Source organism: Lepidochelys kempii, chromosome 14 (assembly GCF_965140265.1).
Source record: "Lepidochelys kempii isolate rLepKem1 chromosome 14, rLepKem1.hap2, whole genome shotgun sequence".
NCBI classification, from domain to species: Eukaryota; Metazoa; Chordata; order Testudines; family Cheloniidae; genus Lepidochelys; species Lepidochelys kempii.
The window spans coordinates 10,183,552-10,199,254 of record NC_133269.1 but is presented as its reverse complement, the minus strand read 5'-3'; the positions used below and the strand labels follow the sequence as shown (position 1 = coordinate 10,199,254).

Below are 15,703 nucleotides of genomic sequence, written 5' to 3'. Positions count from 1 at the left end.
CCCTAAGAAAGGTATGTGAAGTGACCAGTAGTCGGAACTTTTATTTCTCCTTCTCCAGCCAGTGAGTCTGCATGCTGGCTTACAGACCCCTTTCCTTGCTTCGGCGAGAGATCACTAGACGCCACCAGGAGGTTTCTCACAGCAGTGGAGCCTCCCATTTGATTTCCCAACCATCCAATAACACTGCCTGACTTTTTCAACGTTAGGGAATAAAATTGGTATGATCAGCATTCAGGATCTGAGGGTATGACGTGAGGAGAAAGGCACAGCACAAGCAGATTCACAATCAGCTTCTCCCTGAAAAGCAGCACAAATGCCTGTAGGGGAACAAACAGATGAGTGCCCCTAGTGAAGCACTTCCAGGTGGAAACAGCTCCTAGTTGATCCAGCTTACGCCTAAAAGCCTGGTTCCCAAGGATGCTCCACAATAGCAGGTGTTCACATATTCCTTATATATGTTCATGTGCCCAAGGGAAGGCGGTACATACTGTCCGTTCGGCAATAGTAAAGTAGCCTTACCTACTTTAAAGTATCTTTAGTGTCAGAACTTCCCAAGCATCTAACGGATCTGTCCTTTCCTTCCCTCTTTGAATTACCAAATTCTGCCCTCTGTTCCACTTGTGAAATCCTACTGAAAAATCCATGTGGCTGCATGTATGTAACTGAGGCCCCAAATGTATTATTTTTGTCTAGAAACTTCACTGAATGGTGGCATTGTCCCCAGCCAAAGACATATATCCAGTCTATACATTTCCTCTGTCATGCTTTGCCCCAATGAATAACATGCACAGTTCATATGGTAAATATTGAGCCACACCTGACTGATTTTATCAACACACATCGTCTGATTTCAGTGTAACAAAATCAAATGTCAGTGGGTTTGATTTGAGCTTTTATTACAACATAATAGGTGAAATAACTTGCGAGGCAACTAACATAAAAGGTTAATGCTGCACAAATGTTATGCTTCACTACAATATTATTAAACCTGTAGAAATTCTATTATCCAAAACCCCAAAGGGTGGCAGCCTTATCATGTTTTTATTTTCCATCCGTATTCATTCCTTTCTCGTAAAGCCTCCTCCTGCTTCAATATATACTAAGATAGTGCCCAAAATAAACATGTTCTAAGACAAGTTGGTGATTTATTCTGCCCCATTCCTAAAATCTTGGGAGAAGCCCTAGATTCATGCATATAAACCATTAGCTTACCTATGGGTTGAAAAGTTATGGTGATCTACATGAGTCAATTAAATTGTTTTAAACATGTATGATTATGAAAGAAAGCCTTGCTACATACTAAGAATGCTCAATATTCCAAAGACATTCAGCTCGATAGCTAGTATATAGCAGATGCTGGATGAACCTCATCCTGTTTAACATAATCATAGACCGTTTCCTCTTAAATGCACCTGGGGAGATCTGGAAAAGGAGTGGGGAAATATTGTTAAAACACAGAAAGATATGTTGACAATATTAAGAACTTACACAGTGCTTCACATCTTCTAAGTGATGTACAAACAGTAATCTTCACAATACCCCCATACTGGGAACAAGAGTAAAATTGGGCCAGCTGCTACATTTTTTGGATGCTGCCATCTTATGTCCCAGAAGCTAAGCTTCTGGGGGGGGTTATTTGTTGTTTTTTTTAAAGGGCCAGATCTTCTGCTTTTGTAAGTTGGTGTTTTTCCACTGAAGGTCCAGATTTTCAAAGGTATTTAGGCACCTACAAATGCATATGTTCAGCAGCCTAGTGAGATTTTACGGGTTCGGTGGCTAACTCCCACTGAACTCAGCAAGAGTCAGGCACTTTTGAAAATCCCACTTGGTGCTTTTTGAGGCACCAAAATACCTTTGAAAATCTGATCCTAAGCCTATGTCTACACTGCAGCCTATGTCGGCATAACTTATGGCAAAGAGTCCTGTGGCACCTTATAGTCTAACAGACATATTGGAGCATAAGCTTTCGTGGGTGAATACCCACTTTGTCGGATGCATGTAGTGGAAATTTCCAGAGGCAGGTATAAATATGTAAGCAAGAATCAGGCTAGGGATAACGAGATTAGTTCAATCAGGGAGGATGAGGCCCTTTTCTAGCAATTGAGGTGTGAACACCAAGGGAGGAGAAACCTGTAGGAGAACACTTCAACCTCCCTGGACACACAATAGCAGATTTAAAGGTAGCCATCCTGCCGCAAAAAAACTTCAGGACCAGACTTCAAAGAGAAACTGCTGAGCTTCAGTTCATTTGCAAATTTGACACCATCAGCTCAGGATTAAACAAAGACTGTGACTGGCTCGCCAACTACAAAAGCAGTTTCTCCTCCCTTGGTGTTCACACCTCATCTACTAGAAGAGGGCCTCATCCTCCCTCGTTATCCCTAGCCTGATTCTGGCTTGCATATTTATACCTGCCTCTGGAAATTTCCACTACATGCATCCGCTGATGCATCCGCTGAAGTGGGTATTCACCCACTAAAGCTTATGCTCCAATACGTCTGTTAGTCTATAAGGTGCCGCAGGACTCTTTGCCGCTTTTACAGATCCAGACTAACACGGCTACCCCTCTGATACTTGGCATAACTTATGTCACTCATGGGTGTGAATAAACCACCCCCCTGGGCAGGGCCGGCTCTACCGTTTTTGCCGCCCCAAGCAGTGAAAAAAACTGTCACCGGTGAATTGCCACCGCAGCCGGCGGAACGGAGAAACACTGCCGCCCCTTTCTGACTGCCGCCCCAAGCACCTGCTTGGGACGCTGGTGCCGGGAGCCGGCCCTGCCCCTGGGCAACATAAGTTCCACCGACATAAGCATTCATGTTCACAGCGTTATGTCAGTGGGAGAGCACAATTGCTATGAAACTATGGTAGCTGAGACGCCACAGAACAAGCCCAACTCTTTGCAGGGTCAGGCATATGAAGCAGAATCTCAGATACCACCGCGTGATTGTTGTTAAATGCCACCTTTTTAATGATGACCACTGTGAGTTTCATATTGCCACAGTCCAGGTGCCTAGTACTGTACAAATAATCACAAGGTATAAACAGATGAGCAGGACAAGGAGTGCAGGGAGATTGGGAGCTGTATTAATGAGTGCTGCTAGGCAGTCACCACCTTACTCCCAGGTGGTAGGGGATTATGTAGTCTAGTACTTTATTAGCATGATACAAATCATGCATAAACTCCTGTTCCCTCAGACATGCCTACTGTCCGCCTGTCCCTTCTCCTTTTTGTATCCTGTGCATTTGTAAGGAAGAGAGCAGGTGCAAAGAGAACATGAGACTGACTATAGCTCAGTATAGAGTTCAGAGTAGCAGCCGTGTTAGTCTGTATTTGCAAAAAGAAAAGGAGTACTTGTGGCACCTTAGAGACTAACCAATTTATTTGAGCAGAAGCTTTCGTGAGCTACAGCTCACTTCATCGGATGCATTCAGAGAATGGATATTCCTGTTTTTGTGTCTTTTTGTAACTTAAGGTTTTGCCTAGAGGGATTCTCTATGTTTTGAATTTGATTACCCTGTAAGGTATTTACCATCCTGATTTTACAGAGGTGATTCTTTTACTTTTTCTTCTATTAAAATTCTTCTTTTAAGAACCTGATTGCTTTTTCATTGTTCTTAAGATCCAAAGGTTTGGCTCTGTGTTCACCTATGCAAATTGGTGAGGATTTTTATCAATCCTTCCCCAGGAAAGGGGGTGTAGGGTTTGGGGAGGATTTTGGGAGGAAAGACGTTTCCAAGTGGGCTCTTTCCCGGTTATATATCTGTTAGACGCTTGGTGGTGGCAGCAATAAAGTACAAGGGCAAAAGGTAAAGTAGTTTGTACCTTGGGGAAGTTTTAACCTAAGCTGGTAAAAATAAGCTTAGTGGGTTTTTCATGCAGGTCCCCACATCTGTACCCTAGAGTTCAGAGTGGGGAAGGAACCTTGACATGCATAGAGTTGTATGACTAGTGAATAACCTTATTTACACCCATGTCTTGCCTCCACTAACACTTGCTGCAGAATGCTGCTCTGCACCAAGATCTGTATGATCAGGGCCTTTGTGTGAACTGAGGTATGTACAATTCTGTGCTATAAGGCAGCAGAGCAGTTGTGGTGTCCAGAAGATTTTAAGTGTATGCTCGATTATTTCAGCTTTAACTTGCACCCTGGATATTAACCATTGAATAATTTACCAAGGCTTGTGGAGGATTCTCCATCACTGACAATTTTTCAATCAAGATAGGATGTTTTTCTAAATGATTTGCTCTAAACATTATTCTGGGAAAGTTCTCTGGCCTGTGCTATACAGGAGGTCAGACCAGATGATCACAGTGGTCCCTTCTGGCCTGAGAATCTATGAAAAAAATAACATTCTGTGCCAAATTCTCTGCAGGTGTGAACTGGCATAACTCCATTTACTTCAGTATACATCAGCAGAGAATTCGGACCTTTATTTTGAAGGAACTATGATGCTTCACAAAGCAGAACACATACCAATAACTGTTGAAAAAACAAACCCTTTAGACTGGATGAACTAAATTCCTGTTGCAATGCGGGTAGCAGTGTGGATTTAACCAGTGTTCAAGGAACTGTTCTTCTGATCTCTGCTCCAAGCGCTGGAGGTAAACCATGTGTTCCTGTTTAGAGGAAAGAAAACAGCATTAAACTTATGCATTCACTCAATTCTGGTGTAAACCCATTGAATTAAGTGGAATTTCACCCCTTACAAATCTCACCATTGTTACTGAATTCCGTCAATAGTCAGGCTAGTAGGGGTGTTTGCTACATTATGGACCAAGTTTTTAAGGCAGACATTTGCATTAGTGCTAAGAGATAAATTTTCATGGACACTAATTTTTTTTAATACACACAATAAAGCTTCTGCTGGCGAAGGGGGTGGACATGGATTTTTGCAGAAACATCTACAGCAGTCTTCGTTGAAAATTGAGTTCTACTAGTTTAAAACCATGGAATGATTCTGGGTCACTGAGCAGTTCTAAAGGGGATTCTGGTAAGTACCAGTCATTCACTGATCTTCCTTACGAGATAGATAAAATTCTATGTTTTTTCCATGTAAGTAAATAGAATGTGTTTGGTATGACACTCCCCCAGCCATTTAAAAGGGTTCTAGTTCACGGGTGTAAACAGCTTTCCTGCACACATCTCTCTGTTTTCATCGTTCGTTTGAACACTGCCAGCGTACCAACATATATCATGCTGAACTTTTACATGGCACGTTCTTTACCATCACCTACTGTAACTCCATCTGGATATGGATCACCTAGCTAACAGAGAAACGCCAGCCCATCTTTAGTGTTACTTCTTCCCTATCCTGCGTGATTTTTGAGGTCTCACAAACCATTAGGGCTAGAAAGAATTTCCATATATCCCAGCTTTTCAGTAGTGTACTACCACTTGTGGTGGTCAATGAGATGTCATTCTTTGGGGTGGTCACTAGTCCCTTGGATGTGTTCAGTATCCCTTCCCCTCCAAAACTCCCAAGGTCAATTATATGTGGCACTTTCACAGAGTTATCTGATTCTGTTTCTTCCTCAGTTTTATGCTTATAAACTTTATTCACTCTGAAATCCCAATTTGTTTTCTGAATGACCTTACAACGTATGTATATAAATAAATGTACAGTAGCAATGAATTGCTTACTTCCTTATTTGACAAAAGCACCATCTGTTATGTCATCAATAATTAGCACAGATCTATAGTGCTTCTTAGACTGTGATCCCTCAGCCAGCCGGCTGGCCTTCTCTAGAGAGGTATATGCTCCAAATCATTGTTTGACTCAAAGTACTTGGTATGTCCCTTTAAGCATATTATGATATGGGCCACTTATCAGTTCTGGTGGTGTCAGTCCTCTGCTTGAACTGAACATTACACCTTAAACCTAGGGCACTAGATTCAGGATGCAAGAGAGATGAGGTAACCATCAGAATATACTGGCCGAGATTTTTAAAGCTGCCTATGGGGTTTTCATACTCCAGTAGGTATCCAAATCCCTTATGCAGCATGGAAAACTCAGCCAATGTCATTATAAGTGGAGAAAGTAGGACCACAGAAGTAAAAAAATAATTCAGGTCTGGTGCAGCATCCTTGAAGTTAATAGGAGTTTTGTCATTGACCTCAATGGGCACAGGCCCTAAATAAGTAAAGGCAGAGGGGAAATGAGTCACATGGCAATAATCACAGGCACTACCAAAGTCCATTTCAGAAATAGGGGGCTTTTAAAAGTACCTTTGGAATTTACTTGCAACTGTCTTGAGAAAAAAATATTAGCCAGCGATATCTGTGGTACTTTCTGCCAAAGTGGGGACTTCCTCAATCTGCTGATCCACTAAAGAACTAATCCATTTATACCACTCCCATTCCTGTAGTATCTGATCTCCAAGGGCCCAATACATCTCCTGCTGATGTTAATTAGAAGCCTCCCAGTCGACTTTATTGGGAACAGGAGCAGACTCCCTCATTTTCAGTAGTTCCCCAAAATAAAATCAAGCTATGCCCAGTGCATTTTCAGCATTCAGAAATGAAAACCCGCAGTAGTCATTAGATCTCTCCAAAGGCAGGCAGCCGAGAAATGGGTTACTTTCACAGCTGAATGTACTACTCCACAGCCACGTCTTCAATCAATCTGATGTGAGATACAAAAGCAGTGTCTTGCCAGTGGTGTAGCTACTAGTTTCTGTTATGAAATTTTAAATAAAATGTGTTTGAAAAAAATAGGTTTTGCACAAAATGAAGTGTGTGATATTTCCACACCTAAAGCCAGTCTACACTGGCTACAGTCATTGCGTTAGAACCTGCTTTGTAACCAGGGATTCTTAAACTTCATTGCACCGTGACCCCCTTCTCACAACAAAAATTAATGCATGACCCCAGGAGGGAGGACCAAAGCCTGAGCCCGCCTGAGCCCCACTGCCCCAGGGATGGGGGGGGCATAGCCAAAGTCCAAGGGCTTCAGCCCCGGCTTGGGGTCCTGTAGCCTGAGCCCTGCCAGCCAGGGCTGAAGGCTTGGCCATTGACTCTGGGTTTGGGGGCTTGGTCTTTGGCTTCAGTCCTGGGCAGTAGGGCTCGGGCTTTGGCCCCGGGCCCCAGCAAGTCTAATGCCAGCCCTGGTGACTCCATTAAAACAGGGTCACGACTCACTTTGGGGTCCCAATCCACAGTTTGAGAACCAAATCCAATGCTTTTTCCCCGCAGTAGCAGACAACACCTCAGGTCCTCTGTTTCCCCATTCCTCAATTGTCCCAACAGCTCCATGCAGGGTGGTAAAATATTTGCCTCGCTTTAATACTAACTCATATGTTCTTGGAGTGGTGAGGAGGGAATACAGAGACACCTGTCGTTAACTGCTATTTTTTTTTTTTTTTGGTTAGTTGTGGTGGTGGTGAGGGGAAAGGGCTCGTGTAAAAAAAAGAAAAAAACTGCTGACAGGTTGTCAGCTGTCATTTAAACTAGGCACATTAAACGCCTCTCCTTAGGGAATGTAGTTACAATGGAAATGGCCAATAAACCTTTCCTTTAGCACCCTAAGTAAAATGCACTAATGAAATCAGTTATCGAATCCTGGCTGCTTTGGGAGTCAGACGAAGTACAGATCTTTTCCTAAGAGTCTATATTAAAGGTAAAATCCTTCCTATTTAATTTGCACTAGTTTTGATCGTCCATGAACATTTAAACTGGATGTATTTTCTCATTAGCACACATGCTCTGCAAAGGGATGGTTGATTAATTGCTCTTCAAAGCTTAGCACAGCTAAAAGGACTGTAGAGAGACAAGGTGGGTGAGGTTAATAGCGTTTATTGGACCAACTTCTGTTGGTGAGAGAGACGAGCTATTGGGTTTACACAGAGCTCTTCTTCAGCCTCGACTGAGCATGAACTGGCTTAATCGATGTACCATTTACTTAAAATAAATTAACAGAGGTAGTTTAGCAAGTGTGTTCATCCCAGTGTAAATTTCATCCTGGTACACAGGACCACTTAAATTCTGTGGTCAGACTGTGCAAGAGGCTGCTAGAGATACCCAAGGGAACCTCTGCACTTCTTATGTGCAGAGAAGGGAAAATCTCCATTCTCAACATAGACTGGTATGGAAAACTGATGAGAAAATGGGTTTTTTTCTTCTGGAAAATTTAAATTTTTCCTCAAAAACCAAAGATGGGGGGAGGTGAATGAAAAGTTGCCGTTTTCTGTGGACAAGACGGTTTTGTCTAAAAGCCAATGTTTCATTAACAGAAAAAGCTTCAACAGACAAATTTCAACCAGCCCTAATGATGTGGAAAGTGGCACTGGGGAGCGGGCAAGGCCAGACCAGCAGTGAACAGAGATCCACCGCTGTGTGGCTCCTATAACCTTAAGACCCACCCCTGCAAGTGACGACAAGAGACTGCGGTCATTGTTTTAACTCATTACTGGGACTTGCTGTGAAGGCTGTGTGAATTTCACCTGCCTGGATCACAAGTTTTATGTAACATGCTGTTGTGCAGGAATTTATCCAATCCATTTTTTCTGACCTACCCTCTTCTATTTAATAGCCATCATGGTGTGGCTACGTATCATTTTAGGTGGAACCTGGGTTCCTGCTAATGTCCTGCAGCTGAATGAGGCTGTTTGACCCTAGTTTGAAACCAGTATAATCCTGGATGTTGAGGTCAGCTGTGGAGCCCCTGGCTAGTGTTTTTTGCTGCATTTTGGCATGTGGGGTACGGCTCCCATTGTCTCAGGTCAGTGGGGCCCTCTGATGTTGGAAGAGTCATTGTGTCAGGGTTGATGTGATGATGCCAACGTGGTAGACAAAGAGGAGAGTATGTAAGTGGGAGAGTTGTAAATTCAGCTATCCCTGACTGCCAAATGGGTTATTCCTGGCTAGTTTGCACTAACCAGGGGAGAGAGGGAACTACCAGCCTTCCCCAACCACATGCTCTGTACACACTGGGCTCAGGTCTGCAAGGTGCTGAGCGCCCTCAACTCCCGCTGACATGAGGTGTACTCAGCATCTTGTCAGATTGAGCCCATTATGCTCATCGTATATGCATGGTCCATTGTTCGCTTTCTGGCTTCTGTGGCTTTTAGCCTCTTTACAACCGTATAATTTTAACACCGTTTATTGACTTTGGAGAGAAATGTGCAGTAATTTTTAAATGCTGTAAGTAGCTTTTGAGAAGTCTGGAGCTATATCACACACCCTGTCAAAAGTAAGTAAAACGGAAGGCTCCTCTCTGTCTTTTTTTTTCTTTGTATTTTTAATGTGCTTAATAAGCAAATAATAGTAAATACTATATGAAAAAACTGAACGTTACTTTACTCTAACAATTAAAGAAGTGTATACTCTCCTAATGTATAACCCTATCCCTAGCGCTTGTAGAAAAAATGTATGGATGCAGCTAAATGGATTTTAAAGTCAGTTCTGAGCTACCTAAATCTCCACACTGCCCACTGACACCTGCATTCCTCTGCCAACTTTCAGTGCAAAACGTAAAGCAAATGACCTTTTGTACTACAGAGTTTAATTTTTCAGAAATAACATGATGAACTCAACATTTGTACAGACGAGAAGCTATCTTTTGGCCAATAATTGATTCTATGCTTTAGAATGATGACAGACGTAGATTATAGATAAGTCCCACACTTATGTGCAGTCCCGAGATATATTCATAATTCAGAGAATGCTATCCAACAGTAGTTTAAAGAGTGCAAAGGGGTTTACAAAATATTTCATTCCATTGTTTAAAAGAGTGGAGTTTGCAACCAGATAAACTGATTGAGTAGAATCCTAGCTATGCAAATACAACATTAAGCACAAAATACAATGAACTGTTTTAGTGTATTCATTTTTAAAGTAAAAATTAAAAATCACCCTCATTGGCTCATCAGGGAAACCTGCTTTTCTTGGTCTATCTTCACGACGGGTTCTCAGAATCTGTTTAGCTTCTTTTTCAGTCAAAATTGGTGAAGTATCTAAAAGGGGAGGGAGGAAGAAATAAAGTATGAAATTAACATGAAGTTAATATTTTATCTTTCGGGTCCATGGTGAAATGTTTTCAGGTCTGATTTTTGTCAATACACAAAGTGTTCTTTCATTACAGCCCCTTCCCAGGGGATATTGCATTCCAGAAGAGATGAGTGGAATTTTAAACCATTTTTATAATATACTCGTGTTTTTTATAAGCTAGTGCTACTGACAATATGCAAAACCTACTCAGAACACCATATTATTACAGTTCCTGCCCAAAATTAGAAAAATATAACTGCACCATCTACCTATTTAATATTTTTATTAATGCTGACAGTTTTTTGTTAAATGCATTTCTATGATGCACTATTTTTAGGGCTATTTTTCAAACCAAAGCTAACTAGTCTGACTTTTGTTGAAATAAGTCTTAAGACAAAGAAATTGCATTAATGGTGAAATAGTCAAGGACATCAAACATGTAGATTTATAAATGAAAACATCTTTTTTTTAATCAATAAATAACTCCAGGGTTGTGATACAGAGATAAAAATGCCTAGTATAGTACTATGATTGTTAAAAATAAAATTACTGGAAGGCTGCAGTATAACACGATATTTAATGTTATTATACTGTAACTGGTAAAAAAAAAGCAAATATTAAGATATTTAAATACAAGATTAAAACACTAATATTATTATCATATGCACTCCAGCTCTATGAACATTAGCCAGTTTGTTTTATATGAACTCCTACCTGTAAAAATGGTCAGGATGACCAAAATGAAGAGAAACACAAGTAACTTCTTCATTTTGATTCTGCTTTCTCTCAGCCTGTTCCAAAATGAATAACACTGACTGAGGTATTAGTCTACTTGAAGCAGCTACGTCAGTCACAGATGTTTGTTTATGCTTTGACTAATTTGACCTACAGTATGATTTTGACTTTGAAGACATCTGGGTCCAAGTTTTGAATATGGCTATTGTCAGCTTAAACATTCTCTGTTCCTGACCCAAAAAAAAATAGAAAAGCTTACTATTCCACTGGGGGTTTCAAAGTTATACTGGATATGTTAACTTTGTGGAGATAAAACACATTGCATCACATTCAGCATGGCAAGGTATGGTTTTAATAGCGTGATTCAAGAGAAATAATAATTAAAAAAAAAAAACCACCAAGACTCCTGAGCCTTAATTTGGCAGGCAGCCATGTGTCAAAAGGTGCTGCATATATGACCGCGAAAGCTTATGCTCTAATAAATTTGTTAGTCTCTAAGGTGCCACAAGTACTCCTGTTCTTTTTGAGGATACAAACTAACACGGCTTCTACTCTGAAACCTTATTCAAGCACAAAGTTGCATCTTAATACATTGGTTTAACTTTTGCAAAGCCGAACTACCATAGCTAAAGTATGGAGATTTCAGAGTAACAACCGTGTTAGTCTGTATTCGCAAAAAGAAAAGGAGTACTTGTGGCACCTCAGAGACTAACCAATTTATCTGAGCATGAGCTTTCGTGAGCTACAGCTCACTTCATCGGATGCATACCGTGGAAACTGCAGCAGATATTACATACACACAGAGATCATGAAACAATACCTCCTCCCACCCCACTGTCCTGCTAGTAGGACAGTGGGGTGGGAGGAGGTATTGTTTCATGATCTCTGTGTGTATGTAATATCTGCTGCAGTTTCCACGGTATGCATCCGATGAAGTGAGCTGTAGCTCACGAAAGCTCATGCTCAGATAAATTGGTTAGTCTCTGAGGTGCCACAAGTACTCCTTTTCTTTTTTTAAAGTATGGAGAGTTTATCAAATGGACAGAATCGTGGAAATTAATATTCATTGAATTCTACTGTTTGCAGGGAAAGTCAGTAATGGACAAGATTGTAAATATCCTTGCTAGTGAATATAAAGTGATGGGAAGAGGACATGTCTGGCAGATGTATAGAGAACAATCAGATTTCTAAAAGAATTAGCTTACAGGTTTCTGCCTTTTTAAAAACTGAACTTTTGTACTTCCCCTGAAGTGCAGGGTGGCAGACATTCTGCACCATCCCCACAACACACAGTAGTTTTTAGGATTCAAAATAACTTTTCCCTTTGAAACTCCAGTGGGTGGAATGTAGTCAGAAAGCAACAACTCAGTTTAGAACTCAGGTAGGACTGCAATGATTAGCACCCATTCCAGAGGGAAGAGTACCACCAACTGAATCACCACCACCTTGCTTCCAGCAGCACCTGGATTTCACTTGGAGATCTCCCAACCAGGCTTGACACGTCTTAGTTTATAAAATCTGACTAGCATGGTGCAGCTGCCACTGTAAAGACTGACCCCACTCAAAATAGCCCGTGAAGAGAAGCAGTGAAATCTAGTGAACTAAGCATAGAGCTAGTAGCAAGGAATTCCTGGGTTCCACTCCCAACTCCTTCAGAGACCTGTTGTGTGGCTATGCTCAAAAAGGCCAACGTTTTCAAAAGTACCCACTCATTTTGAGTACCTTGATTTTTTCAGTGCACAACTTGAGAGACTTACAGCCTAACTTCCAATGGATGAATTACGTATTGTTAGGGCCCTACCAAATTCATGGCATGAAAAACGCATCACGGACCATGAAATCTGGTCTTTTGTGTGCTTTTACTCTATGCTATACAGATTTCATGGGGAGAGACCAGCATTTCTCAAACTGGGGGTTCTCACCAAAAAGGGAGTTGCAGGGGGGTTGCGGTATTGCCACCCTTACTTCTTCGCTGCCTTCAGAGTTGGGTGACCAGAGAGTGGAAGCTGTGGGCTGGGCGCCTATCTCTGAAGGCAGTGCCCCACCAGCAATACAATACCAGGCCACCCTTACTTCTGTGCTGCTGCCTTCAGAGCTGGGCAGCCACAGAGGGGCAGCTGCTGACTGAGGATCCTGCTCGGAAGGCAGGAGCGCAGAAGTAAGGGTGGTAATACCAGACCATGCCATCCTTACCTCTGCACTGCTGCTGGCGGCAGCTCTGGGTTCCCAGCCTGCAGCCACCGCTCTCCGGCCACCCAGCTCTGAAGGCCGCGCCACCAGCAGCAGCAGTGCAGAAGTAAGGGTAGCAGTACCGCAACCCCTCCTACAATAACCTGGCGAACTCGCCACAACTCCTGTTTGGGTCAGGACCCCGACAATTACAGCACTGCGAAATTTCAGATTTAACTATCTGAAATCATGAAATTTATGATTTTTAAAATCCTATGACCACGAAATTGACCAAAATGGACCATGAATTTGGTAGGACCCTATGCATTGTATAGTGTGAACTTATGTAATTGTTAAGAATTTTTTTCTGGGTACTTCCCTTTTTGTTCTCTCTTATTGCCATTTTCCTTAATCTACAATAAAAGTCATTCAGGCTGAAAGTTTATGAAAACACGTTTGCTTGGGTACAGACTGTTCAAAGAAAATCAGCTCAGATTCGTATAAAGGACAATTCATGTTTAACAAATGTGATTTGGGGGAAATTTTTGACACAGTACCACCTAAAAGACTCTAAGGGAAGTTAGGCACCCAGATGATATTGAACTTCAGTGGCAGTTAGGAACCTAACTCCCTTAGGCTTGTTTTAAAATCCCAGCCTATAAGGGCAGTTTAACGTTAATGTGGTAAGTTTGGTATTAATAGGAGTGTTCTTGACTGAATACAAAATTGGCTTAGTTATCACAATCAAAGTAGTGAGAGATGGAAACTGATCAGATAAGATGAATGGCAAGCAGAGTACCACAGTCTACTTTTGTTCACACTGTACACCTGGAGGAGGGAACATACATTTACATAGTCCTTGGCCGAGTACAAATTTGCAGAGGACAGAAAACTGAAAAGGCCAGTCAATGCCAAGAGAAGGATCAGATTTAAAGGGATCTAGATAGAATAGGGGCATAGGTTGACAAGATCATGCAAAGCAACATGGAAAAACTATGAAATAAAGAGGACAGAGATAATGAGTGGCAAAAAGGTTTAGAGTTAAATAATACACTACAATACACTAAGCAAGAAAAGGATTGGGGCCTGATAGTAGACATCAAATTATAAAATCACTGTCTAGTAGCAGGAGGAAAACAGGCTACTTGGATTTATTAGTGTAGACATATATCAGAAGAAAGCACATTGGAACAATGTAAGGAGATGCTGAGTTGGGGTGGATCCCTTACTGCAAGAAATTTAGTTTAAAATGGAAAAAAGAGGGACAAGGACAGTGTAGATTAGAAAATGTATCTATGTTCTAGCTATCTGGAAAGGCTATAAACATTAGGATTGGATTTTCTGGAAAAAAAGAGATTAAATCAAATTCAGGCCACCTCTTCTGTAAAGGTGTAAGCGGCAAAAAGATAAATGGGGAGGGAAACAGTAGGGTGCCAGTATTTTGTTCTGCTGTTTCAGGCTTTCACAAACCCCAATTTCTGGAGGCAGAAAGAAGGCAAAGTTGTGTGGGAGAGGGCATGGTTAGCACATTTTAGTACAACACTACTTGACCCAGCATCCCTTATACTTTAGGCTGGTGATTTCTACTCTTAACAGCAAAACTCAGCAGAGGAGATGTGCATAGAGCTGCAACTTGGTCAAAGGCTGAGTCCATGATATTTTTGCAGCTTTTATATACACCCATTTTGTTTCACAAAATTGAATCAGACCTGAACTTAGCCTAAAAAGAGAATACCACGAATGTGGTAGTGAGTAGCCTCAGAATACAGAAAGGGCAGATGCCAGGAAACTGACTGGGAGAATGACGAGCTCAAGAACAAGAATATAAACTGAAACTAAAAATAGAGGGGAGTCTCAGTGCAGAATTAAATCTTACTTTCTGTTGACAATTATGTAATGGAATTTAGAGAGAAATTCTTTATGTTTGAGGTAGTAGAAAGAAAAGTTACAACAGTATAAGCCTACCCACTTAACCTGCAGAAGAGACCCTGTGTTTGCTTTGTTCAGAGTCCTGAATTTCTACTGTACTCTAGCCATTAAATTTGCTCTGGAGTTGCTGAACTGCAGTTCTGTGTGAATGGCTGAAAATAAGCCTTTGATGGGCTCTTGAAAACCCAACTGGAGATTAAAAAGGGAAAGCATAAGAATCTTTAAGGAGCCAGTACAGGATTTAGGATTTTAGAGGTCAGGCACTGGTATTAACGAGTGAAGCCCTGTGCATTGTTTTCAAAAAGTTACAGAGCCCTGTGGCAACGTAGGACTGGATTCTGCCTTCAAATTATATGAATCTGTGGTGACTCTGCTACCCTCGGCACAGTGACTGCCGAACCACACCCATGGTGCCCAGAGCAGACTCTGCGCACTGTATCTTTAGATGGATGGCTGTTCCTAGTGGGGTTACACCTCTGTGCTGGAGGGGCCCTTTACTTTGCAGACCATTCATTTTCAGTCCCTGAACCAGAGGGGCCTTTGTTTTACCCTGCCCTGCCTATGAGTCCTCAAGCAGGGCTGCCCTGCCTGCTTCCCCTCCTCTTTCCCGTGCCACTCTGCCCCTCCAGTTGCCTGATTCCCCTCCTCTCTGCTGGACCCCTCTGCCTCTTACTGGGCCCCTCCATCTGCCTCTTTCCCTCCTCTTTCCTGTGCCCCTCTGCCCCTCCAGCTGCCTGCTTCCCCTCCTCTTTACTGGGCCCCTCTGCCCCTCCAGCTGCCTGCTTCCCCACCCTCTCTGCTGGGCCCCTCTGCCCCTCCAGCTGCCTGCTTCCCCTCCCCTCTGCTGGGCCCCTCTTCCTATGCCCCTCCAGTTGCCTGAT

The 15,703-nt window shown here is 42.1% G+C and overlaps 1 protein-coding gene across 3 annotated transcripts in view; it reads right to left on the bottom strand.

Moving 5' to 3' along the window:
- Positions 1 to 895: 895 nt before the first annotated feature.
- C14H17orf67 (chromosome 14 C17orf67 homolog) overlaps positions 896 to 15,703 on the bottom strand; it is a 48,836-nt gene continuing 34,028 nt past the window's right edge. Inside the window, exons 1-4 of one of the 3 annotated variants that reach the window (XM_073310351.1) lie at positions 10,704 to 10,776; positions 9,855 to 9,955; positions 4,479 to 4,621; positions 896 to 1,422 (exon numbers count right to left, since the gene is read on the bottom strand). In XM_073310351.1, coding sequence (XP_073166452.1) covers positions 4,505 to 4,621; positions 9,855 to 9,955; positions 10,704 to 10,758 — 273 coding nt within the window. In that variant the 5' untranslated portion in view covers positions 10,759 to 10,776 and the 3' untranslated portion in view covers positions 896 to 1,422; positions 4,479 to 4,504. Of the gene's footprint in view, positions 1,423 to 4,478; positions 4,622 to 9,854; positions 9,956 to 10,703; positions 10,777 to 15,703 lie in introns of those variants that run through there. The other 2 variants (XM_073310352.1, XM_073310353.1) reach the window with 2 other exon arrangements.